The 27,627-nt window shown below is 39.0% G+C and overlaps 2 protein-coding genes across 2 annotated transcripts; one reads left to right on the top strand and one right to left on the bottom strand.

Moving 5' to 3' along the window:
* Positions 1-7,234: 7,234 nt before the first annotated feature.
* On the top strand, positions 7,235-14,648 carry LOC120545636 (prosaposin). Its single transcript, XM_039780169.1, has 10 exons — positions 7,235-7,355; positions 7,472-7,530; positions 8,783-8,857; positions 11,213-11,341; positions 12,821-12,934; positions 13,040-13,120; positions 13,260-13,443; positions 13,875-13,933; positions 14,021-14,072; positions 14,179-14,648. Exons 1-9 carry the CDS (start codon positions 7,304-7,306, stop codon positions 14,069-14,071), a joined length of 804 nt encoding a protein of 267 aa, XP_039636103.1. The 5' UTR covers positions 7,235-7,303; the 3' UTR covers position 14,072; positions 14,179-14,648.
* Positions 14,649-15,216: 568 nt separating this feature from the next.
* On the bottom strand, positions 15,217-26,881 carry mat2aa (methionine adenosyltransferase II, alpha a). The gene is made up of 9 exons (XM_039780168.1): positions 26,544-26,881; positions 25,239-25,316; positions 23,445-23,567; positions 19,888-20,000; positions 19,627-19,770; positions 18,669-18,887; positions 18,192-18,374; positions 17,809-17,942; positions 15,217-17,696 (listed from the first exon to the last, which is right to left on the bottom strand). The coding sequence occupies exons 1-9, from the start codon at positions 26,635-26,637 to the stop codon at positions 17,594-17,596; spliced, it is 1,191 nt and encodes a 396-aa protein (XP_039636102.1). The 5' UTR covers positions 26,638-26,881; the 3' UTR covers positions 15,217-17,593.
* Positions 26,882-27,627: the final 746 nt, after the last annotated feature.

Here is a 27,627-nt window from a genome sequence, read left to right on the forward strand (position 1 = left end):
GGCAAAGAAAAGCTTGTAATTAACCTGGCGCTCGTTCTTAAACTTGCTGATTCAGTCGCACATTTGGAGCCTAGAGGAAGCAGCGATGTGCAGAGTGTCAAAGCAATAAGTGAGCTTTATGCTGCTTACCTCACTATATTCTCAACAGAAGGTACAATTAAATGTTGTAAAAGTGCTCAAATTACCAACATACAGTACCAGTCAACAGTTTGGACACACTTTCCCATTCAAGTGAAGAAGAAAGCGTTTCCAAACCTTTGACTGGTTCTGTAGTAGCAATACAAAGATCAATATTTTTTCACGTCAAGCTGGTATAGTTTACAATTCCAGATAGGAATTCAGGAACTTATCTGAGACCTGCTGCAGAGATTTGAATTACTGGAATGACACACTACCATAAACTATTGGTCATAAAGATAAGCCAAGAGCGTGTTAAGGAAACCTTTTAGATCAAGATAAATGGTAGTTAGGCACCAATTAGGCATACATGCACAGTTAATCTAGGGCAGTGGGTCTTCAACGTTTTTTAAGCTAAGGACCCCTTAACTGAAGGAGAGACGGAGCGGGTACCCCCTACTATAAACAATATATTGTATAAAATGAAGTTGCATATGAAACTGGGCCTACAATAATGTGTAGGGAGGCCTAAATCCTTCATACATACTTTTTTTTGCAGTGAATAAGCTATAAAAATAAGCTTTTTATAAACCACGTATAAACGACCAGCCCTTAGTTATGCTGCTATAGTTTTAGACTGCTGGGGGACTTCCTATGACACACTGAGCTCCTCTCTCCTCCTCTCTCTCTCCACCTGTATGCATTTATGTCCAAATAAGGCATGTTACTAACTTAGTTTCTTCCCCTTGTGTTTTCTCGCTGCAGATTCCCTTGGATTGTGGGTGTGGCTGCTGCCGTGGTCCTGCTCGATGCCCACTACTACTACTACTACTATTATTATTATTAGTTATAGTTCTATAATCTTTACTGTTACTATAATTGCCACTGTTCCTCATGTCATTTCATTATACCAACTCCTATAATTACTATGAGTCATATTTCTGTGTTTATTATAGTTAGGTATTATTCCCCCTCCCGTTTCAGCTCTACCTCAGTACATGTAACTGTCGAGCTGCTCTGTGGGCTACACAGACACACATCGTTCTGCTGTTTGTTTGGCTTTTTGTGAACGATCGGTATGCCCTATCTTCAGAGGGTGTCCATGCAGACTGGTGACTGGTGTCTGTGCACTGTAGGTATGTATGTATGTATGTATGTATGTATGTACTATGTTATGTTGTATTTTTCTATTTCCAAGACATGTCCAAGATAAATTTCCTTCAGAACAATAAAGTCTATCTTATCTTATTTTCAGAAGTTTTGTGTGCGAAAATCTTACTTTTTAAAGTAATTAACGGTGGCAAATAACTGTAGAAAAGTATAAGCAATATTTCCCTTTGAATTGTAATGGAGTATAAGTATAAAGTGGCATAAGAATAAAATACTCAAGTAAAATACAAGAACATCCAATTTGTATTTATGTACATTACTTGAGTAAATGTTAGTTACAGTGCACCACTGGTTGTTACACATCAAACTTGTCTGCTAATGGCCACTTTAGGACAACTCAAACTCACCTTGTGTAGCTCTATATAGTCAGACTTTTTGCAGATTTGAACAATACACACTGAATTATATACTTTAGGCTGAATGCTTATATGCTGAACTTAGCATTTGATCTTAACATGCTTACAGTTAGCATAATAAATATGTTAACATGCTGACATTTAGCATGTAACATTTGGCATGTTCAAATGCATTTACTAATTCAATGTTGATTCTAAGGCTTCCACTGAAGCCATTTATAAGGTTGATAGAATTTTAGCAGAAGGCTATAAAGATGATTAAAAAAAAGTTTTAGTATGACCTGAATGGATGTTTTTTTTTTTTTTAATACTCTTGAATGTTTTATGTAAAACACTTTGAATTGACTTGTTACTGAAAAAAGTCATTCAGTTTTCAAAAGAAGCAGGAAGCAGGAAGTTTATGGACCTGTATTGTATAACTTTAACTTGTAATCCCTGTAATGACTGAGTCAGAACACATTCACCAAGCAGCAGGCACAGATGAGACAAAACACAAAGCTTTTGAGGACACAAAAAACTGAGAATCAGTCAAGTAGAACAAGATTAACCTGACAAGGATGACATTATGGTTTGCAGCTAGGGCTTCTAACAACTACTAGCAACGCAATAATGATCTAATAAATAATAAAATTATCTTTACAATGACGGTAAAAACTATTATTATGAAATAATACCCTATAAGCAAAAGAAAATTGCAAAGCAATAATAAAAGACTGTATCGGTCAGTCAATCAATCTATAGTAAGTGAGATGATAAAAGTGTACTAACAGAGGCTTCGGGGCAACGATGTCACCAGCCCTAAGGCAGATGTTGTGCAGGACGACACATGCTGCTAAGACCTGAAATTATAATATAGTAAAAAACAAAAGAAAAAGAAATAATACCTCTTGAAAAAAAAATCACCCTGCTTAATTCATTCTTCAATACTCTACAAAATCCTGTTGAGTGATTACTTGCATGAGGTACAAAGATGTGGTGCACCTCCAGCGCTTGCAGGAAGATGTCCCAGGATATGGTTGTCAACCTCCCAAAAGCACGCTCTATAATGGAGCATAATGGAACAGCCGACGATTGCTCCAGTTGCTCTCATGAAGGCTGTGTGTCTTGCCAGCCCTGTAAACCCAAGGGATACTGCCTCCAGGTCTCCCGGGGTCTTCGGGAGGTGGATGACCATGTGGCGAATGGCCACCTACTCCTGAGTGACTCTGTGGACGACACGGTGGATATTGGAACAATGCATTACAAACACTCAGGGGACCATCCTGTATGATGCCCCGCTTCCCAGCCAGAAGAGCATCACCAGGTTTTTAATTGTGGCACCCCATCCGATTCCGTTCCTGATTGAGAAGGTCCGGATCCTCCCTGCTCTGTGTGTCTTATCGGTTATTAAACCCAGGAACACTTAGATTTATCCTGTGGTATAGGGGTCTGGGCTGGTTTAGGGAAAGAAATAAACAATAGCTAGATATGAACTGTGGCTCTATCTATTTTTCTATCTATTTAGCTGGCATAGCTGATTAATCACAAACCCTTTAAAATGATTACAGTAAGGTTAGGGTTATTTTAAATATGAAATTATATTATCAAAGTTAAATGACATTAGCCATATAAACTATGTTAACTATAGCTAATGTTAACATTAACTGTTGATTAAACGTACGCAGCTTAACCATTTTTATTTTTTCTACCTGACCATGGTCCTCTCTCAGCCTGATACATTATGCGCCGGCAGTGAAGCATCACCATTTCCTTTGTTAAAAATAAATTTGGTCATGAACCAAACTATTTGATAAATTAAAATGTTGACCTGATGATTGCGTCAGATGAAAGGTTAAGGGATCACAAGTTATAATTCATCCTGAGGGGGACATGAATGTCTAAAGCAAATTTCATGGGAATTCATCCAATTGTTGTGAAGACATTTCACATAAAACACAGAGGAACATTCAGATGATCACCAAAGTATGTAGGAATCCTCCTCTGGGAAGCATAAATGTCTGCAAATGATTTTTTACAGCAATCCATTGAATAGTTTTTAAGATATTTTAGTCTAGATCAAAGTAGTGGACAGGCAGACCGATGGGTATTGCCATCCCTAATAAAATGTTAAAGCCCCTTGAATTTGTATCTGTGTTTATAGCATCTTTCAAATTATTCTAATAGCAATGGTTTTATAGACAAATGAGGCTAATGCAGTAAAAACTAGTACACTCTCTGTGTTGCTTTCAGCCCATCTATCTAAGTGTCCCCAGGTCAGATCGATGGGACAGGAAGGTAGTTACATGCATTACTCTCCCGTCCACAATGTGTTATGTGAAGCTACCAATAGGAGTCGCCAGAGTAATATGGCCATTTCTGACAATGTGGTAGGGTGGTCAGTGGTTACTCTTAAGATTAACTTAATAAAATAGCACTGCTTTTGAAGAAAAAGGGTTGAATTTGCTGAAATTGTAGTGGCTTTAAATGTATAAATACACTTTAAATGAGTAACCAATAACCAGAGGTAAACAGCTTTTAAAGTAGAAGCCCATTCAGAATTTACAGGTTTGTTCCACAAACATCCAATGATGAGATTTTTCTGACTGCTTTACATGTTTTCTTTAGTTATTTGTTTATACATTACAATATCTGGAAAGCTGATGGAGGTGTTTTTTAAAGCAGCGTTATTATTATGTCTTACTTGAGTTTCTCTGACCAAAACTGAGGTGTGGTAAAACAACTATTATCTTAAGTGGGGCTGCAAGTGGTACATATAGTAAGTTATTGTTTTAAATAGTACTAGAAATGATAATGTGGCGCTGTGCTGCTGTTTTCCTCCACAACAGGGCCAAGGCAACACAGCCTTTTTCACCATAACACCAACTCTGATTGTCCTAACACTTGAGTGAATGTTTAAAGTGAAGTGTACACTGTGTAAAACACTTTGAATTGACTTCTTGCTGAAAAGTGCTATACAAATAAAGCTGCCTTGCCTTGCCTTAAAATGTTGGAACATTTTAAGTCATCCAGTTTTCAAAAGAAGCAGGAAGCAGGAAGTATATGGACCTGTAAACTTTAACTTGTAATCCCTGTAATGATTGTAGTGAATACACAGGATTGAGTCAGAACACATTCACCAAGCAGCAGGCACAGATGAGACAAAACACAAAGCTTTTGAGGACACAAAAAACAGAGAATCAGTCAAGTAGAACAAGATTAACCTGACAAGGATGACATTATGGTTTGCAGCTAGGGCTTCTAACAACTACTAGCAACGCAATAATGATCTAATCAATAAGAAAATTATCTTTACAATGACAGTAAAAACTATTATTATGAAATAATACCCTATAAGCAAAAGAAAATTGCAAAGCAATAATAAAAGCCTGTATCAGTCAGTCAATCAATCTATAGTAAGTGAGATGATAAAAGTGTACTAACAGAGGCTTCGGGGCAACGATGTCACCAGTCCTAAGGCAGATGTTATGCAGGACGACACATGCTGCTAAGACCTGAAATTATAATATAGTAAAAAAAAAAGAAAAAGGAATAATACCTCTTGAAAAGAAAAGCACCCTGCTTAATTCACTCTTCTTCAATACTCTACAAAATCCTGTTGAGTGATTACTTGCATGAGGTACAAAGATGTGGTGCACCTCCAGCGCTTGCAGGATGATGGCCCAGGATATGGTTGTCAACCTCCCAAAAGCACGCTCTATAATGGAGCGTGCCCTGGAAAGATGGTAGCTGGCGCTCTGGGCTCCCACACCTTGTTCTGGCCTCTTGTAAGCAGAGATGAAGGGGAGTGGCAGTTGGAGGTACAGGTACCCTCCATCTGTGAGGATAAAGTGCCCTGGATGAGAGTAGACCTCCTATATGGCAGAGCACTGTTTAGTCATGGACTGACCCAGGCCAGCACACATACAGTAGGTGTTAATGAAGAGGCCCTGATGGTCACAAACAGCCTGCAGGATAAATAAAGGGAACATTTACCTGTTCCTTTAGCTCTAGGGCTGCTGGATGGCTTGAACCGGACATGACAGCTGACGATTTCTCCAGCTGCTCTCATGAAGGCTGTGTGTCTTGCCAGCCCTGTAAACCCAAGGAATACTGCCTCCAGGTCTCCCGGGGTCTTCGGGAGGTGGATGACCATGTGGCGAATGGCCACCTACTCCTGAGTGACTCTGTGGACGACACGGTGGATATTGGAACAATGCATTACAAACACTCAGGGGACCATCCTGTATGATGCCCCGCTTCTCAGCCAGAAGAGCATCACCAGGGTTTTAATTGTGGCACCCCATCCGATTCCGTTCCTGATTGAGAAGGTCCGGATCCTCCCTGCTCTGTGTGTCTAACCGGTTATTAAACCCAGGAACACTTAGATTTATCCTATGGTATAGGGGTCTGGGCTGGTTTAGGGAAAGAAGGAGAATAACTGTTGAATAAACAATAGCTAGATATGAACTGTGGATCTATCTATTTTTCTAGCTGGCTTAGCTGATTAATCACAAACCCTTTAAAATTATTACAGTAGGTTAGGGTTATTTTAAATATGAAATGATATTATCAAAGTTAAATGACATTAGCCATATAAACTATGTTAACTATAGCTAATGTTAACATTAACTGTTGGCTAAATGTACTCAGCTTAACCTTGTTATGGAGACATTTCACATAAAACACAGAGGAACATTCAGATGATCACCAAAGTATGTAGGAATCCTCCTCTGGGAACCATACATGTCTGCAAATGTTTTTTTTATAGCAATCCATTGAATAGTTTTTAAGATATTTTAGTCTAGATCAAAGTAGTGGACAGGCAGACCGATGGGTATTGCCATCCCTAATAAAATGTTAAAGCCCCTTGAATTTGTATCTGTGTTTATAGCATCTTTCAAATTATTCTAATAGCAAAGGTTTTATAGTCAAATGAGGCTAATGCAGTAAAAACTAGTGCACTCTCTGTGTTGCTTTCAGCCCATCCATCTAAGTGTCCCCAGGTCAGATCGATGGGACAGGAAGGTAGTTACATGCGTTACTCTCTGCCACAATGTGTTATTTGAAGCTACCAATAGGAGTCGCCAGAGTAATATGGCCATGTCTGACAATGCGGTAGGGTGGTCAGTGGTTACTCTTAAGATTAACTTAATAAAATAACACTGCTTTTGAAGAAAAAGGGTTGAAATCGCTGAAATTGTAGGGGCTTTAAATGTACAAATACACTTTAAAAGAGCAACCTATAACCAGAGGTAAACAGCTCTGAAAGTACAGGAGCCCATTCAGAATGACAGGTGATGATAAGATTTAACTACCGACTGCCTTACTTGTTTTCTTTAGTTATTTGTTTATTTCATTGCAATTTCTGGAAAGCTGGAAACCAAACTTGAAACAATGCAGTCACTGCATATTTGAAATATAATTACAGTACATCTGTAAACACATTTGAACAACATCAAGGAACTGAATATGAAACTTGACTAATATTAGCTTATTGAGGGACTGAGAAAATAAACAGTTCCTCTATGCTTAAAAAAATAGTCTTATCACACTAACATCTGGTTGGTGGGAGCTATAAGTGGCAGGTGGGCCCTGTCAGACATAAGCTGTGCTCTCAGTTCCCTGTACAGACCTCAGGAGGGAAGACAGACGTTCAACTAAAAGCCTGAAAATAACAGACGATGGCCTCGCTCAAGATTACTTTGCTTCTCTTCGTTTGTCTTGAAGGCTGTGGTGAGACTATAATTAATTGTACTAAGATGATTAATTATGAAGTGAATATTTAAAAAAGTCAAGTGATTAGAGATATTCCGATGAGGATTATTAATGATGAATATTACCCCCTGCAGCTCTGACTTCAACTCTTAATGTCGATGGCTTGCAAAATGTTCCAGATGCCCTGAGAGCAGTAAGTTTATGATTTTGATTTCTTATGACAAAATAATATTTTAAATTCAAAACACAAATAACACAAACATTTTGATGTGCAGGTTGTATGTTATACATCCTACTAGAACTTCCTGAAACATGACTTATCAAACAACAAATATCATTTTAAGAATGTAATTATAAAGAAATGAAGGATCTCCCATGAATTCCTAGATATAGTTTATGAAAGTATTTTGTATATTGTGTACAAAAATGGTATGTTATAATGCATTTATCACCCTATTTTGAGTGGTAGAGGAAGTATTTAGATCCTCTACTAAAGTAAAAGTAGCAATACAGCAGAGTGAAGGTACTCCATTACAAGTCCTTAATTTAAAATCCTACTTGGGTAAAAGTACAGAATTATTATCTGCAAAATGTAGTTTAAGTATCAAAGTAAAACTACATGGTTTGCTCCTGTGATAATATATAATATATTATTATATAGGACATAATAGACTATTAATAATGATGCACCAATACATAATTAGCATTTTACTGTTGTAGCTGGTGGAGGTTGAGCTAGTTTCAACTCCTGATCTCAAGAGGCCCCAACTAGACAGTTTTATTATATGGGTTCAAAAGCAAAAATGTTGGGAACAACTGGTTTAAAACAATGTATTGTAAACTGATCATACGTTTTTTTTAATGTAAAATCTTAATCTGTAAGTAACTCTTATTTATATCTGTCAAATAAATGTAGTGGAGTAAAAAGTACAATACTTTTCAGAATTGTAGAGTAGTAGAAGTATAAAAGTAGCATACAATGGAAACACTCCAGAAGAGTACAAGTGCCTTAAAAAAGTGAATACCTTTAGTAAATTTAGTAAATTTACTTTTCACCACTGCTATTTTGGAGGCGGAATAATGGTGCTATACACGACGATATGGTACTCCAACATCATTGTTCCATTCTTTAAGAGAAACCCTGCAATTATTGAAACTGTACTCAAGGAAATGAAAAGCAATGCGACACATGTATAAAATAGTTGTCTTCTCAAAGAGAGAACTGAGATTTTAATTTCTTCAAAATCAGGAAGTCTCTTCCTTCTGGTACATGTTTCACTCTTGAATCGAGCAGAACTGATGCAGTCACACACAAGTTTCTTCATCATAAAACACAATGTACATTAAATATAACAACTTGGAATGAGGCACCTGGATTGTGTAAGAGATCAAATCATTTAAAGTGTTGATTTACTTTTATTATGTGACTTTGACTTTATACTCAGACTGGGGATGTCTGCCAGGACTGCACCCAGATATTTGAACTCCTTGCTGACCTGTTTTCCAATGCAGACCTCCAGGTGAGTACAATAGTTGAATAAACAGCACGGATTCCAGAGGATTAATATTTGCTCACTGATATCATTATTATTGATAGTGTGTATGTGCATATTCATAAGTCAATATTAAAAAACACAATGTGCTATCTCTATGGCTTACTAAGATCTTTGGTTGAATAGTTTTCAGTAAATAAATGAATCACTTTAAATTCCAGCTGTTCTCTTATCAGTTGAAGCACGTTCTTCATATTCAGAGATGTAAATAATTTGTAATCAGCCGTGCATACGGTGGTATTTAAGCACACACAATAAATGAATCCCCTTTTCTTTGTTTAGTGCTTTGCCACTTCCTATTTACATTGTCTAACGAAAGTTTAAATTACATTTCACAGGCAGTTTGTTTCTCGTGTGAACTCAAAGATCCTCTGTCGGGAGTTTCATCTGAGTCACAAGAGAGAAAACTTAAATTGGATTCATTTATATGGTTTTTATTAAATATTTTGAGTCACACATCATTATAGAAAGACATTTACCACTCACCTTTTTGGTGAAAACTGTGGGTTTGGACTGTGAATAAAAAATAAAAAATTGCCTCAGATCTGTGATTATACCATGTAATATTTTATTTACCAATGTTATCTAGGCAAAGTGTAAAGATGCAACAGCAAAAAGTGTACAACATACGACCTGTTACTTAGTATAAATAATAGGTCTTATCACCTGGTGTCACATAAATAGCGTTAAAGGCATAAATAAGAAAGAACCGACAGCTGTGAACCGGGCTGCAATAAATCCTATGGGACAAATGCACACCGTCAATTGCCGTCCACTAAGTTTTGTTTTTTGCCACTGACAGGCTCAGATTGTTATTGTAAGGTTCTGACAACATTAGGGAAAAGGTCCCTACAGAGATAGACATTTTTGTTAAAGAGTAAGATCGTTTTTGTTTAACCAGGAACAGACCCAAATCACCATTGCCAAACTTCATGTTAAAGGTGCAGTAGGTAAGACTTATAAAACTAACTTTCTGTCATATTTGCTGAAACCGACCCTATGTTCCAGTAGAACTACATGAAGCAGGTCATTAAAAAAAAAATCCGGCTCCTCTGGCACCACCTCCAGCCTGTAGTGCGATATGCAAAACTCCACCGCTCCCTGTTCAGATGCACCAATCAGGTCCGGGAGTCAATCACTGCTCATGCACACACATTCATTTTCCCCTTGTGGGGGGAGGGGCTTAGGAGACCATTTTGGGCTTTAGCGGAAAGGGGGACTGAGAAGTTGGAGAAGTCCTGGATCTTCACAATCCTACCTACAGCACTTAAACAAAAAGGATCTTTCCACAATGTTGTCAGACACTTACTCACAATAATAATCGAATCAGTGGCAAAAGAAGCACTTTTAATGCGTATATTGAAGGTGTGCATTTGCCTATTAAGATTACATTGCAGCTTGTTTCGCTGCTTCAGTCTTGGTTAATACTGGACCAATTTGTTGTTCCGTCAGTCACTACAGATGCTATCGTTACCTAGCCCACTATCCAGCTTGTCTGGCTTGGACTTTTATTTGGCATTGAATTGAAAGCTGGTGTTAACGGCAGAGAATCGCTTTTAAATTCAGTTAACGTTACCTCGGCATGCAGCTTTGTCGTTGAAAGATACAACCAAAACAGTCTCTGATACAACTCAGTGAAAACCAAAAAGAGAGTTTTCTCTTTTCATTTCTTCTGAGCTAGCAAGCTAACTAACCGTTGATGAGCCTGTTAAGAGGTACGGGATTGGCTGACAAGGGATAGGCGGGGACTGACGATGGCTTCACTGTCATAAAAAAAATATATACATAGATTTAAGAAATTAGATAGAAAAATGAAGTCTAATAAAATAAACTTAATACAAATTAAGTTTCAATACATAGGTTTTCATTCCTGTTGCTTAGGCAGCTTATGTTTTAGCCTCAAGGTAAAAGCTGAAACTCTTCTTTTAAAGGGTGATTTTGACCAGCTGTAATCCAACTGGCTTTGCACTGCACCTGTTCAAAGATGATATGCAATTGGCATTGTTTGCCCTGTAGAAATTTGCCCACTATCCTATTGTCTTTTTACATGTTTTGATCATATGTCCTGCACATGTACAGCTCCAAAAAAATGCCACAATACATTTAATCTTGGCAGGAAATATTTTAATTACTTACAAAATGGTTTGCTGTTATCAATAGTACTTAGCACAACTGTTAACTCAATCTTCTGGCCTTTGATTTTAGTTAGAGGGAATACTGTTGCATAAAATCAATGATCATGTTTAGATTAATACCCATAATAGGCTCACGATTGTCCTGAGGACCAAGTTTAAACACCATGCACCTAACCTTTTATTTCAGAAAAAGATCATGGATGGCATTGAAAATATCTGTGACCACCTGCCTGGACCAGCTAGTACTGCCAAAATCTGCAAAGAAGAGGTGGAGAAGATGCTTCCAGTGGCCATCAACTTCATTGCTGGTGTTGTAGTAAGTAGCATGCTGGATTCATCGTCTGGATTGAGTTTCCCAGAATGAGATCAGCAGTAAAATAGTATATATATATATATATATATATATATATATATATATATATATATATAGTGTGTTCTGTTGTCTTTGCTGCCGGTGCGTTTCTGACGCTATTGACTGTTCTATTCTCACCACATTAGAGTCCAGATCGGGCCAAATTTTTCTGTCCAAGCCCGGGCGCGTCCGACAAAGCCGTGACTGAACAAGGCCTGCGAGCCCGACAGGCATTAAGAAATTTGTGTCCGAGCCCGACACAGTTAAAATCTGATTTTTTTCTCATACTAATGACACATGTAGGCTACGTTTTTGTGTGGAAAGCCCGCTTTTATTAAGCAATGTAGGAAGGCATTCGGAAATGTCAACAGATGAGTGCATCAGCGCAAACGGGGCAACAAGCGCACACGTTAATAAGCTGTTAAAATGTTCAATGTGTTAAAGGTCCCATGGCATGAAAATTTCACTTTGAGGTTTTTTAACATTAATATGAGTTCCCCCAGCCTGCCTATGGTCCCCCAGTGACTAGAAATGGTGATAGGTGTAAACCCGAGCCCTGGGTATCCTGCTCTGCCTTTGAGAAAATGAAAGCTCAGATGGGCCGATCTGGAATCTCCTTCTTGAGGTCATAAGGAGCAAGATTACCTCACCTTTCTCTGCTTTGCCCGCCCAGAGAATTTAGCCCACCCATGAGAAAGAGAGAGACATCATGGCTTACAAACAAGCAAAGTGGCAGTTGGTCAAGCCCCCCCTCTCCCCCAAGCATTTAAAGCTACAGACACAGAAATGGCACATCATAAGGAAAGCTCATTGTGGGACTGGCTCTAGTGGCTGTAATTCTGCACCAAGGCTGAATTTCGGGAAAGAGACTTCAGATACAGGATTAGGGAACCACTAAGGTCTATATAAAAGCGTCCAAAAAGCAGCATGTCATGGGACCTTTAACCTTTCCTGCTTGCTTAGTTTCGGACCATGATCAGAAAACCAGGAGAGACTCGTTACCTCCAGGGCCGACGTTATAAAATGAATAACGTCGGGGTTAAAATCCAGTTTCTGGTGAGCAAATTAATGAACTTGGCTTTCTGTTGGTTTATTTCGGACACTGCAGACACTGTGTACAAAACTTAAACTTATTCCACCAACTCTGCTCAGGTTGCATACAACACGTCTGCTTCCTCTTTCTCCATCTCTCTTCTGCCCACTTACCAAACACACACACACACACACACACACACACACACACATACATACGCACATACGCACTGAGCTCTCTTAAAGGAGCCGCAGCACCATTTTACAACAAATGCCTGCGCTGATGTGACCGAGCTCAACCCGAACCCAACCATAATTTCTAAATATCTGTTTGAACCCGGCCCGGCCCGTCGGGTACCGTCGGGCTCGGGTCGGGTATCCATGCCTTACAACACATCTCTATCTCTGTAGAAACCAGCAGAGGTCTGCAAACTCATCGGGCTCTGTGGCTCCTGGGAAAAGCAGGAGAAGATGCTCCGCTATTTTGTCAAGGAGACCCTTCAGGTTGCTGTGACCAGTGAAAATGTCAGTAGGCTAAAGTCCAAGTGAAAGGGACACATTTGAAAAGAATAATATCACGTATGGAAAGGCTCTTTGTGCTTTACTCACTCTTTTGTTTGTGTCAATCAGGTGCAGCCCACAACACAATGTACCTTCTGCATTTTTCTCATCAAGACTTTGGAGGACTTGCTGCCTAAAGAAAGGACTGAGGTGAGTTACACACATGCATATGAAGAAACACAATATCTCTTTGTCCTGCACACCCACACACCCATGTAGGCACCTAAATCACACAGCACTGACAACTTTTGGGCAACATGATGCACCTTCCTCTCTATTACTTTTGCAGGATGCTTTGATCAAGCTGCTGGAGGAGATTTGTCATATTTTGCCCTCCACCTACCAAGATCAGTGTGAAGTTGTCATTGGCAAGTTCAGCAAGACGGTGCTGGAGGCAATCCTGAGCTACGCCACCCCTCAGGCCATCTGCTCTCTCATCCATCTGTGTAAAGGGCAAGAGGCTCCTCTTGTAGGTCAGTCTCCCTCTCCTTCAGTGATGTGTGCAAAGCCCCATCTTTAAATTACTCGTTTTATCCATCCAAAGAGCACAGTTGTAACTAATAACATTAATGATGGCTCTGTTCCATTATGTTAACCTTAGTATAAACCGTGCAAGCAGGAAATACTATAAGTACCCCAAACTGGTATACCTACATTGAATGCTTGAGTTAATGTTATTATTTACACCTGTTTTAACCATTTAAAAAGGGCCACTATGAGAAATCTCTTCTCAATTTACAATTATATAAAACAGAACATGCTTGGCACACATTTTATTTAAACGCTAGTACCAGCAAATGTTTACTTGATAAAGGATGATTAGTCAATTATCAAAAGGAATTGATTTTCTGTCTATCAAGAAATCAATTATCATTCAAATAGCCTTTTTTTCTTCCACTCTCAGACCCATGCATTTTGACAACATACAGGTGCAGAGACATGAAGACTGCCCTGAGATGTGGCGTAAGTCAAATACTATCAAGCTGTAAACTTGTTAAGCTTCTGAATGCTCAGTAGTGATAACATTTGCACTTTGTCTACTCTATGCAGACTGTGTTCTACTGTCAGAGATATGCCTGGAAGCCTCTCGACACACTTTAAGGTAATGTAGGTGGAATTTTATGGCAATTTTGTGAGTACTTAATTCCATGTTATTAAAAATATAACACACAATGCCATATCAAATATCTACAAATTTGTCTTTTCAGGGTGGGACATAAAAGTCACCGAGTCAGCCTCGGTGTCCCCATGGACGACCCAGATCTTTTAAAGTCACTGCAATTATTTCTCTTACTGCTTGACAGCTGTGGCATTCTGTCCAATAGCATTTCTTCCAAATACTGATTTGAAATCTTACTGCATTTTTGGATTGGGCATTGCATGTACTGTATGCACTGAGTGAAGAAAACCAGTTATTAGCTTGACAAAATATCGTGGACAAAAGGATTATTTGAACTTCAGGAGTGAAAGGAATGTTGAGCAGATATGAAAGCTCAACTGTAGGATCAGAAAGTTGGATGATTTGTATAAAAGGGTTCACAAATAATTTTTATATATATACACACACACACACACACTGTAGTTTCATAGCTTCATCCGCTTTTAAGCTTCTTCTTGTAATCTTTACCACAGTCAGATGATCTCAGAAGAATTATCTGAATAAATGTGTTAAACATCACTGGCTTGGTCTTCTCTTCTGCCATTAAAAGGTGTTTCTTTTTATTTATTTTTTTATTTCAGATGTATCTACTATGTATTCATTTGTCAAACACTGGCATGCATATGCCATTACAGCACACTATTTTGTAGGCAGTTCTTTTCACAGGTTAAAATCCCAAACCTGGTGATAGTAAAAGTCCAACTTTAGTGGGAATGGTTTCTGAACCTGATCTTTAGTATTGGCGGTTTCAAAAGAAAAGTTAATGGGTTTTTATAGAACAAAAACTCCATTACTGAGTGTAAAGGTGTATGTAATTATATTGCTGGTAATTAAAACGCTGTAGAAGTAGTATGAAAGCCAGAACAGAAACTAACCTCATGTTTTGTGTCAATTCATTTATATTCTGCCAGAGGAAGTGATCATCTTCACAACTTCTTTATACTAATACCTACTTCTGCCTTCATGTTTTACCATTTTCATTTACAAAATAACCTGTTGAAATGATCATTTTAAGTTATTATGGGTCAGATGCATGTATGTCATGGAATCTGCTTTATGATACAAAATAAATAGCTAAAAGCACAGCCAATGAGCACAAGGAATAGCGCAGTTTATTTTTAAAGGGTTTGAAAGAGAAACTGAACGACTGATCAGACTCCTTCGTATTAATCATTGAAGGAGATTTTGCAACCTTAAGGGTAGAAACTAGGGTTGGGGGTGTTCAATATTTGGGGGCAGGGGATAGGGGCATTGCAAAAAATGAGAAAAGGCACTTTTACACATTCAGCAACCACACTGACAGAATAACTTGTAATCCTTAACACATTATTTAACAGAGAAAAACTCTCCTCAACACCCCCAAAGGAGACAATGTAAACAGGCTGGTTTCTCTGTACTACACCAACCAAGCATTTGTCTCGTCTGTGGATGAGCGAAGGATGCAAACATAATTTTTAAAGAAATCTTTGGGAGGGAGGTTAAGTAATTGATCACTCTGCCATAATCTAAAATGCTCAGCACCACCCTATGGCTCCTAGCTGAGGTTTCTGAGTAAACTCAAAGACCCACAAGGTGATGCCAGAGAACCCAAACTATCAGTGTTATCAGAGTAGTAGAAGAAAATGTATTTCAGTTTAATATTCAAGGACACAGTGCCACCTAGCTGCATGATGATTTTTAGACCTACTCAATTTGCACACAGATCAAACAAACTACCAACTGTGATTACTTTAAAAAGGTGAATACCAACCTCATGCAGGCTTACAGCTGGCTTAGCCTCAACTCTGCAACTACATTGTGAGAATACACATCTAGGAGTAAAGTCAAGGGGGCAACTGGGAAAGCACAGATTGTGAATTCACAAAATCTTGGGGTTAAATCTGGCACACATCGTTTTTTCACTTTATCTGCATTCTTTAAAAGTTTTTAAAAGAACAAAAGGAGAGGGGCACACTTGACAAACCCCGGATCGTTTAAAGTGTACCGATCAGGAAAAATATGACTTGTACCACCCATGACCCAATGAGCATGGTGTTTTAAAAACAAATAAATTAATAATAAAAAAGGCTTTTTCCACTTTTGTTATCTCTACAATGTGCTGTGCAATTCTGGTGGAAGATCCAAACATAACAGCAACATATTGTGATCCCATTTCTTTGCGTGTACAAAAACTAACTCTTCTGAGAAGAAGAGAGCAGTAATACCAAGTCTTATATTCACTAAGCTGACTGTGTGCTGCCTCTCATCTCTTTGTCTTGGTCTGTCTGTGGCTCTACTCTTCATGTTCTTCCATGCCAATCCACCTTTCACATTCTGTACAGGTGAGACTAAAAGGTGTCAGGACTATACTGTGTGGAAAAAAAAGAAAAAGAAAGTGTTCTTCCTTGTTAGGTCCCGCAATAGTTAAACACCATTCTATAAATTATTTCAAGTACAATGTTGTCTTGAGATGAAGGCAGCCCCTGCCCAGAGGCGACTGAGCTGGGTTTCTCTGTAGCTACACCCAGAGTCATTCTCAGGAAGGGTGAGGGAGTACTGTCCCATGCCTTTACCTAGGTCAGTAGAACATTGACACATTTAACATCATTTGAAACATTCACATGACATTTAAACCAACAAAATAAATTACAAAAAAAATGGAGTGATTTCATGGTGCAGCCCAACATAACCACAAGGTAATTAGCAGCTTCTGACTTCTCTGTAAAACGTCAGAAATAAAATGGCCTTAAAAGGGACAGCACAAACTGAAAAGATGTGAGAAAAAAAAAAATGAGCAGATTGAATCGACGAGTGTTTAACCCTATTTGTGCCATCAAAATTTCAAAAAGAGAGAGGGTGAGGGTGTGAGGGGAACAGAGCTGATGTTTTTGCAATGTTAAACTGCCATAAACCCAACAAGGTTAGGTGAAATGTTGCCATTAAAGAAAAAGCAACAGAGGATGCAACTACTGATCCCTTCTACAACTAAACTGCAGTGAGATTCTGAATTGAAAAGCTTTGGAATACCACACATGGTTTACAAATCACCATCAATACTGGTGAATACCCATGTTGTTGTTTTGGAAATCTGCTATAAATATGGTTTAAATATGTTAAGTTAATCCACTCTTAACTAGCAGTGTCAGGAAAATAGATGGCCCATTAAACACCAAATAAAAAAATAAAAAAATGAGGCGAGCTGCCAGAACAAAAATAAAAGCTGGCAGCACTGCTCAAATCTGTACGAACTATTTATCCAACAGCTAGTTCAATTTAATATCTGCAACTGAAATCCTTTTATCTCATAAAGAAGTGTACAATACTAACAGGTGGAGAAAGGACATATTTTCATGAAGTAGAGGCTGTGGCTGTGTTTGTGTGTGAGGAGGAAGAGGAGGGAGGTGGAGGAGAAAGGAGGAAAGTAGATGGACAGGTTAATCTGTAGTACACCTAAGACCCGCTTGATTTGAGATTAGAGTAGGGATTCAGTATTTCAGCATCTTGGGCACCTCCCATGGAAAGCCGTCACGACCAAAGTGACCATAAGCTGCTGTGCGCTGGTAGATGGGCCTCTTCAGGTCAAGATCACTGAGACAGAAACACAATAATAATTTATAGAAATGATGTGTAAAATGTGTATAGTGGGGCTCTTAACTGCACGTTTAGTAGCTAAAATCTGAAATTAGACACCACAGGATACCTCACAATAACTCCTGGACGGAGGTCAAAGTTCTTCATCACAATTTCCAGCAGCTCTTTCTCACTCTTCTGGGAGGTCCCGTAGTGGAAGATTGAGATGGAGAGTGGATGGGCAATTCCAATAGCATAGGATACCTAAAGTAAGTTTAAGCAAAGTTTTCAGCGCAGGAACAACTTCACAAACCGCTCTTGTAGTGGAATCTGACAGTCAACAGGATGTGTGAGCAAATAATTCAAGCTGACCACAATTGCTGCTCTCTGCAAGCAGGAAACTACCAACTTTTAACAGCCACCTTCAAGCCTACAGGTGGTTGAGTCTTTGATATTGTAATATAGATTTGGGGCAAGTTATCACTTTAACACTGTGATATACTGTACACTCACCTGGACCAACACACGCCTGCAGAGCCCAGCTTTCACCAGAGATTTGGCCACCCAGCGGGCAGCATAGGCAGCAGAGCGATCTACCTTTGTGTAGTCCTTCCCAGAAAAGGCTCCGCCTCCATGGGCACCCCAACCACCATAAGTATCGACAATGATCTTACGCCCAGTCAGACCGGCATCACCCTGTGGGAAGAAACACAGAACTTTGGGAGGTCTATTTGAGACAAATACATTTTGCATGATTTTGTTCATTCGGGCCAAAGCATTTAAAAACAGCTTCATTATTATTATTATTATTATTATTATTTTTTTTTTTTTTTTCTCCTCTTGTGGGAATGTACAATAATGTAGTTACAAGATCTCAAGACTTGGACAATATGTGTTTTTTTTAAATGGATCTGTTAATTGTAATTCTCTTGGTGCAACTGTGCAGGAGAACTAAAGAGGTACAGAGTTTTAAAGGCGTTCTTGTCTCGCCTGTGGTCCTCCAATGACAAAGCGTCCACTGGGCTGCAGGTGGTATACGGTTTCATCATCAAGGTAGCCACCGGGAACCACCGCTTTCACCACGTGCTCCTTTAGACATCTGCGCATCTCGTCCAAACTTATAGCCTCATCGTGCTGCACAGAGACCACAATGGTGTGGATACGCAATGGCAGCATGGCACCTCGGTCCGGTCTGTACTGAACAGTCACCTGAGGGGAAAAAAATTAAAATAAAACAATGAATAAATATTGTAAAGGGAACAGGATTGAAGAGATTAGGGTCTGTTCTTTTACATTTGTTTAACCTTCAGGGGGTAAGAGCCTTGAGTAAACTTGAGTAATATAAATATGTAATCAAAATGATGTGTATTATTTTCTAAAAGAGATTCCAAAATGCCCTCATGCCTGAAAGCTGTATCATATTTGATGTGAAGACATCATTGCCTTGCTAATGTTTAATTCGATTAATCTAGAATTCATTTAGCATCTTTATATCCATCAGAAGAACACAACGAGTGCCAGTAATGATAATGCAGGACAGGAAAAACTGATGTATTGCTTCTTAAGAAGAACAACATTCACTTGTTTGTGCTTGTGAAATGTAAGGATTTGTTTTATATGGAAAGTCAGACAAAACAAGCCACTTAAAGACGTCACACTAGGCTCTGAGATCTTCTTAAATTGTCATTTACCATTTTCTGACATCTTATAACTTATGAAAAATATCAACAGATAATGAAAATAATCGTTGCAGCTCATCTACAGTAGTAACAATATGTCTCTGAATGCAGTTAAAAAAAAAAAAAAAAAAATTATATTTAGAAAGAAAGCACATTCAAATCAATTATTCCAAGAGGTAACAAAGACAACCTACAATACAGCGTTTTCAGTGTTTTATTCTCTACGTAATGGACTGTTTGGAAGCGGAGGCACCATTTCCTTGTCCTACCTGAGTTTTGGAATCGGGTCGGAGCCACGGCAGCGTTCCGTTTCGGCGTAATTCAGCCATCTTGGCATTGAGCTTGTGAGCCAGGACAATAGTGAGGGGCATACACTCCTCAGTCTCATCAGTGGCATATCCAAACATCAGACCCTGTGAGCGGTGCAGTCACAAATCACAGCATACAGTAAATAAGGTCAAAATAACACATTTCTAGCTACAGTTACAGCTGTGGGTCAAACTCAAACAGATATACATGAACCGTCCAACCTGGTCACCGGCTCCCACATCCTGCTCTTTTCGATCCATGTGAACACCCTGAGCAATGTCGGGGGACTGCTGCTCCAAAGCCACCAGCACATTGCAAGTCTTATAATCAAAGCCTGTAGAACAAGACAACAGAGTCAACAGTTTCATATGTAGTGTTAATTTTGTCACCTATTTTTAATTTAGTCTTAGTCTTGTGCCAAAAATTTTTGTTAGTCAAGTTTTAGTCGACTAAAAGTCTCGTCATTTTAGTCAAGTTTTAGTCAAAACATTTTAGTCTTTTTTTTAAAATAAATTATTTCTGATAACCATTTCAGTCAAATAGTTATAAAAATAAATAAATGCTATAAAGTTATATAAATATTGAGCCTCTTCCTTATTTCACCAGTAAACGACAAAAACAACCACTGCATGGGGAAAGGATATTTTACAATAAAATAAATGCAGCACGAAACTGGCGAGGCGTATTTCAAGTGAACGCAACGTGTTGTTTTTCAGGCAGCTGCAGCTGCAGACTGTCGTACGTCTCGTGTTGGAAATGGAGACAAACCTTTACACCGTTTAGCTGTCAACATTTTAACTGTGTTAAATCCAACTGCTAGCTAACGGTGGGCTAACGTTACCTGCTGCCAAGTGTACTGTTAACTAGCGCCCCGTGCAGCGATGTTTCGGTTGACTCTAACGTCCGTTTAGGAGCATCAGAGAGAAGCGCAGGCTATTCGGTCCGGTAGATAACGGTCGTTAGGGCACCTTTCGGTGCCGTAGCACCGGGTCTCAGTAACAGCTGAATATTCTATCTCATGATGAAAAAGTAGAGACGATTGTAGACGAAAATTAAGAGAGATTTTATATTAGTTTTTATTTTATGCAAAACATTTTAGTCTCGTCTTTTTTCGTCAACAATAATGCACGTTAATTTAGTCTTAGTCAGCGTTTTTGGACATTGGCGCAGTCTCGTCATCGTCTCGTCTTAGTCATGGAAAAAAAGGTCGTTGACGAACATATTTAGTCTCGTCTCGTCTGACGAAATTAACACTATTCATATGTCAATACTCCTTGCAGTTTACATGTCAACTAAATCAGTCTCATCACATGTGAACATATATGGAGCAGATCTGTGTACATTTGTCTCATTCACAATAGAGTAATGTCAAATTAAACTATTCACTTGACTAAAGTTAAAAAAGGAGTTTCTTCATTAAACCAAGGTGGAACCAGGGGCCCTGTTTCAGAAAGCAGGTTTAGTGAAAACTCTGAGTTTGTTAACCCTGAGATGAGGAAAACTCTGGGTTTTCTGTTTCAGAAAGAGAGGCTAATCAAACCTGAGAGAGAGGGGTAACTCCAACCCGTTTCAGAAAGAGAGGTAACTTAACCTCAGAGTCAGTTACTATGGTAACTGAGCCTGTGAACCTAACCTGGTCGGGAGCAGGTTTTCTTCAAGAAACCTCGAGTTTCTCTCAGAGGGAGGAGACTGAGACAAACTGAGAAAAAAAAACTCGAGTGTCTCTCATTCTCAAACTCATTTCCTCATTCATTCATTCTGTATCAGGTGCATTTTACTGCAGTTTGTTATCTGCATGAATAAAAAAAACATATTGGTTTATGTTAGGCAGATTATAAAACGTTTTTTTCTCAAACATCTCATGTCCTTTTGTTAACGATCCCGTTGATGAAAAAGCTGTATTAATTCACAGAGAGTTTATGTCGGGAGATGATTGAGTCCCGACTATAGATGCATTTTGATTTCCACATAACCGATTTGAGAGGTATTTTTTAAATCACAGTCCATTAGATATGTAGATACATTATCCGTCCTCATATCACTAACATCCACCATCGTGGACAGGCTTTAACATCCCAGCAGATTCTTTGTGTCGCATTACGTTTTTTGCAAACGGCAGTTTTCTTTATAACAGTGTAGCGGATCACACTGTAATAGTAAAGCCACTGTAGAGCTGTCAGAAAAGTGTGACTCGCTCTGAAACGTTTTTTAAACGTTTTTGTAGTGTTCCCTGGACACAAACCAGTGAGAGCCATTAAAAAGAAATAAATGATTATACATTATAGTTCTGTTAATTATGATGGTGCTGCAGCCTCAGAATGGGATTAGTATAGCTTTCGCCTGCAGGATTGCACCTAAATGAAATTAGGTGTAATACAATTCCAGTTTTCACCAGTAATATTATAAGTTAACTGTGATTAAATATGAAATGAATACACTGTTAATGCGTACGCATTGACTCGAGCAGCATTTTTCTGCCACACGAATTCTTTCTCTTTTGCAGCAGCAGCCGCTGTCTTGCTTTTTTAACGAAATGCATGTTGACCATTGACAGTAGGTTCAAACTCGTTGTTTGTGCACATGAGTATTTCCGCCAATCCGTTTGTTTGTGGTTGTTACCATGGTGAATCGTAGAATCATGGCTCCATTCATACTGCCTTTTTATATGGTTGTGCACACGCGTAACCCTGAGGGAACCTACTCCGAGTTGATTGAACCAACTCAAATCAGCTGTTCTGGAACCGAAAACTCAGAGTTTCCCATCTCAGGGTAAATCAACTCAGAGTTCAGGGTTAGACTCAGAGTTTGTTAAACCTCCTTCCTGAAACGGACCCCAGGACACCACCTTGGAACAGGACATAACAATTGGCGCCTCCTGAACAGGTAGCCTAACTGCTTTTAGGTTATCAGCTACTTTAATGTCACTCTTACTCACTACTCGCTATAGGGAAATCACAAAGCAATTTCAGATACAACTGGTCACTCACACTCAAAGGGCTTCTAAATTTACCTTTTTTCAGTCTTCAGTGCATAATGATAGTTAGCTCATGGTTATTTACTATTGAGCACTACTTTATATAATGCAACGTGGGATCATTTGAGTCCTCTATATGAATAAGGGCGCTTTCACACCTGCCTCGTTTAGTTTGGTTAAATCGCACTAGAGTTCGTTTGCCCCGCTGGTGCGGTTTGTTTGGGCAGCTGAAAATGCAACAATCGCACTCGGGTGCGCACCAAACAAGCGTACCAAGAACGGCTTGATGAGGTGGTCTCGGTACTATTTCAATCGAACTTTGGAGCGGTTTGTTTGTGGTGAGAATGTGATCAGACCCCGAACTATATACAGTATACGCTGATAAGTCTGAGCTAATGTCTCCTGTAGTCAGGTGTGCTTTGCAATCTGCGATGTGGCAGAACATGCAAACTGTAGCAGCTTGCAGTGTTTTGCTTGCATTTTGGATTTTTCAGGAGTGAAACGAAACCAAGGGGTAATCGCTCCATGTTTACAAACTCATAAACTGATTCGGACCAAAGCAAACAAAGTATAGGTGTGAAAATGCCCTAATTCTCACTAGATATTCAGGACAATACTTCTATCCTTACTACTATTACTTCTATAGAACTGCTGAAACTCTTTGGATGATTTTATGCAATCCTGCATGTAAATCTTAATAATCACAGACACAAACTTGACTTCACCGAGCAATGCTGAAGTTTGTATTTAAGGAAGAGGCTTTAACTGCCTGAATCTCACACTCAACTACTTTCATCACTGTACCTTTGGAGGAGTCGTCATAGCCTATGTATTTGATTGTGTCCCTGACAATCTTCTGATAGTCAACGTTGGCCCTGGAGGTGATCTCCCCCGCCAGAAGGATCATCCCCGTCTTAGCAACAGTCTCTGAGGACACAATGAGATGCAGTGTGAGGGACGAGAGTGAGACTAAGTAGAACAGGGATTTATTTTCTTTTGACCAATTAATTGAATAATTGTTGCAGCTCTATCACCAACATCTAAAGCAACCATATAAAACTTTAGGCCTTGATGCAGATGTAAACTGTTAGTCCCATCCCCCTTTTGGATGATACAACAAATTAATCTGTGGTAGACGGCCTTTCCTTTCCAGCAGAATCAAATCACCAAAATGTGTGCTGCAATATTTCTACCTCATCAGCATTCAAGCAGTGAAACATAAGGCACATAATTAACCTAAAAGCAGACGTTATGGGCCAATAATTTTGGCAACATAGTATAAAACAACTCACCTGCAGTGACTGTGTTCAAGACATCACGTGTTCCATTAAAAGGAATGTGTCAAACAAGTTTGACTGCTAAGCAATAGCCTGAGGTTAAGGTAACGCCCATAAAACAAACCGCAAATGTAGCAATATTGCCATTTAAGCAGTCCCTAGAAGAAATTACAAGTTCAAGCTTTCTGAAACCTGAAAAAGCTTTTTCAGTTTTAAATAACCTGTATCTCTGCCGTGTATTAAGGTATGCACCACATAGTAATTTGAAAATGTCTCTCCATTAAACCAGAGAAAACTATAAAAATGTGCAAAGATTTAGGCCCCGAGTTTATTTCCAGGGACTCCTTAGCTCTGGGCACAATTTGGTTGAAATGGGCCCCATTCCGACCTAGCTTTAATATCCGTCCAGAGTGATCCGATCACAAGTAAGACAGCTCTAGGTACGTGTGTTTAATCTGGCAGTAGAATGTGTCTCCAAATGCGTTGTTACTCTCACATAAATCAAGTGAAAAATTAAAAAGCACTGCCCACAGTCTGTCCACTGTGTAACGTTTCATGTTCGCTTATTGGAGTTGTGTTATGTTACTGCTGATGAAGACCCAACATTTCCTGATTTTGCTGCTTCATAATAAAAGCATTTAAATACCAAAAAAACGGGGGGCCTTTATTGTGAAGAACTTACAGGAAATGACACCGTTTGACAGCCGCTGCTTTGACCACTCATTTTACCATCTTACTCCAGACAGCGCTGTGTAGCTCTGGCAATGCAAGACTAAAATAACAGAAGGAGACGACATAACAGCAGGAAGTTTTGTTGTAATGTCCTACATATTGGTGAATTCGAGGAGGTTTCATTAAACTAAAAATAACATTTTTGGATAGGCCTACCGGCGGCCTTTTCAGGGCAACAGACAAGAGCAGGCAGCACAGAAACAAAAACACGTCATGAACAGTATAGGATAATGACTTCCTAAACACATGATTCACTCAGTGGTTTCTGTTACATGAGAAATACTTTGAATGATTGTGTAATTCCGCTCACAGTTGAGTAGGCGGTCTTTCTCACATTCCTGTTCCCACTGCTAGAAGAATGTGGAAACGTGGCTCAAACCACCAACAAAAGCGTTTTGTGATCGGATCTCAATGCGTCCTGAGAGTGTTTTCACTTAGAGGATCCACTTGTGATCCGATCACTTAGGACGGATGTTAAAGACAGGTGGAAACGGGGTGTACCTCACAGGAACCATAAGAGATACATCATAAATCATTTCTCAACAATCAATACTCTATGGTCAGCCTGCATTGCTGTCTAAAGACTTACCACATGCCACTTTGGCATCAGGGTCTTGTCTGAGGTGTGCATCCAACACGGCATCACTGATTTGGTCACAAATCTTATCTGTGGAGTAACACATGAGTATTTTTTCAGAACTCAACACGTGCTTATCGGTAAATATGTACTAATTGTAAAAGACTTACAGTGTTGTCATACATAATTAAATAAATGCAGTGTAAGTGTAAAGGGATACTTTGATGCACATCATAATTATATAATAATAATAATAATAATAATAATAATAATAATCCTCTGTACTAAGGAAATCAAGAAACAGTTTTTTCCATTGTACATCAAAAGGTTTATTACTCAAATATAAAACACACTTTAAAACATCTGACGCACAACAAACTGATTTATTTTCATTGTACATTAAACGATTTATTACTCAATTATAAAAACACTCTTTAAAACATCTATTGCACTTTTCAACTAACTCATTTTAGGTGTGTCTGCCAAAGTAACATTTCCCTCCCTGACCACTCAATAACAAACCCGCGCTCCTACTACTGCTGCTGCTGCTGCTGCTAGAGCACATGGTATGCCACCTATTTGTATACAGTCTAGGCATGCCACACGTCTAGTTAGTTAGGTGATTATGAAATGATGAAACGCCTATGGTAGCTAGTCATATCCCGTCTGACTTAAGAGTAATTACAAAATACAAGATGCGTTGTTTATGGCTGCTCTGTACTATTATCTTAGGTAGACAAAACACTCCACCTCATGTTGTAAACTAATGTAAGAAAACAATGGGAGCTTCATGTGATTGACAGGCACCAACAGTTCCACGGATAATAATACGTAGCTAACATTATAAATACATCCATGACCGCAACGGGACTAACGTTAGCGGACTTAGCTACCTTTAACAGTTACCGCTGTGTTGTTAGCATTCAACTGCAACGGTCCAACTTAACTTTAAAAACGGTGAACTAGTTTGTTGTTCTTTTCGGAATGTTTCTTATCTGAATCGCATGTAGCTAGATCACTTTTACACCAGGTGGAGAAACCACTTTCTAATTGTGTTGACAGAGGTAGCTAGCTAACGTTACAGACTACAGAGCATGGATGTAGGAAGAGGCAACGTAACGTTACGGATGAGCAGGTACGTTAACGTTAGCTAGCTAGCTAACTAGCTATTCTTAGCGTTAACTTAGTGGACAGTTGACACACAACAACACGCTGAGCCAACAGTATCATGCAAACTTGAGAGGCTAACATAGTGCTATCAGGCTAATTAGTATGCTAAATACCTCGCAGACTGGCAGTTACAGATTACAAACTTACCGGGGTGACCCTCTCCGACAGATTCAGAAGTGAAGAGGAAGCAGTCTTCATCAATGAGCGAGTTGTTATGGAAACCGTTCTGATGGCCGTTCATTTTAACCAATAAACACACTGTGAGCTAACGAGCTAGCCGTTTAGATACCACAGTTAAAGAAGCCAGCCAGGTTTTTAGAGCCTTTACCTGAGTCTCCTGCTTACACACACACACAAAGTGACCACGCTGATTCTAGTTTAGGCTCACCGGGTGAAGTGCAGAGTGGTTCGGAGAGCTGTATTTATTTGACTAAACAACTTCTTTAGACCCTTCCAGTCATTTCTCTGCAGCCAATGTTGTTGTTGAGCACAGACCATGTGGTGCAAATGGGCGTGCTCTAATTAAGAAAAAAAGGCCCTGTGGTTCTGAACTTTTTTTGGCTTGTGGCTCTTAAAATTAAGTCAGATCTAAATGTATATAAAGCAACCAGAAGTAAAATTTTATTTTATGTTTAGGCTACCTTGTTCCGGTTTATTGTTATTGTTTTAGATCCGTGTCTATTTCTGCGCATTGAGAGCAGCATAAAACCAGAGTTAAATTCCTTGTATACTTGGCCAATAAAGCTGATTCTGATGTATCATCGCAGGTTAGTCTTAGAGGGCTGAATTCATTCTTGGATTTGTCTCAATAAGGACATTTAGAGTCCTTAAACGGTGGAAGAATAGTGTTTCACATAATATAAGGTTCTTTGGAGGCATGAAGAGGTGAAAGTTTTACTTTTTGAAAGGGGCCTAAAGGCAGGGCAAGGCAGCTTTATTTAAGATATAGCCTATAGCACATTTTAAACATGGAACATTCCAATATCTTTGCATTGGCAAATAGGATCGAATAAAATGAGATTTTAAATATTTGATAAAATGAAATAAAATAGAAATAGTAAAAAAAGGAATAGACCGGAATACAGGTACAATGCAGTATTCTTTGCAGTATATCCTGTAAGTAAAGGGCCCGTAGAGGTAAAGGTAAAGTATTTTCATTATTTTAACAGGTTTTAAAGGCCTGAAGAGGTGAGAGTATCCAGTATATCAAAAGAAAAAAAAGCAGAAAAGA

Source organism: Perca fluviatilis, chromosome 17 (genome assembly GCF_010015445.1).
Source record: "Perca fluviatilis chromosome 17, GENO_Pfluv_1.0, whole genome shotgun sequence".
NCBI lineage: Eukaryota > Metazoa > Chordata > Actinopteri > Perciformes > Percidae > Perca > Perca fluviatilis.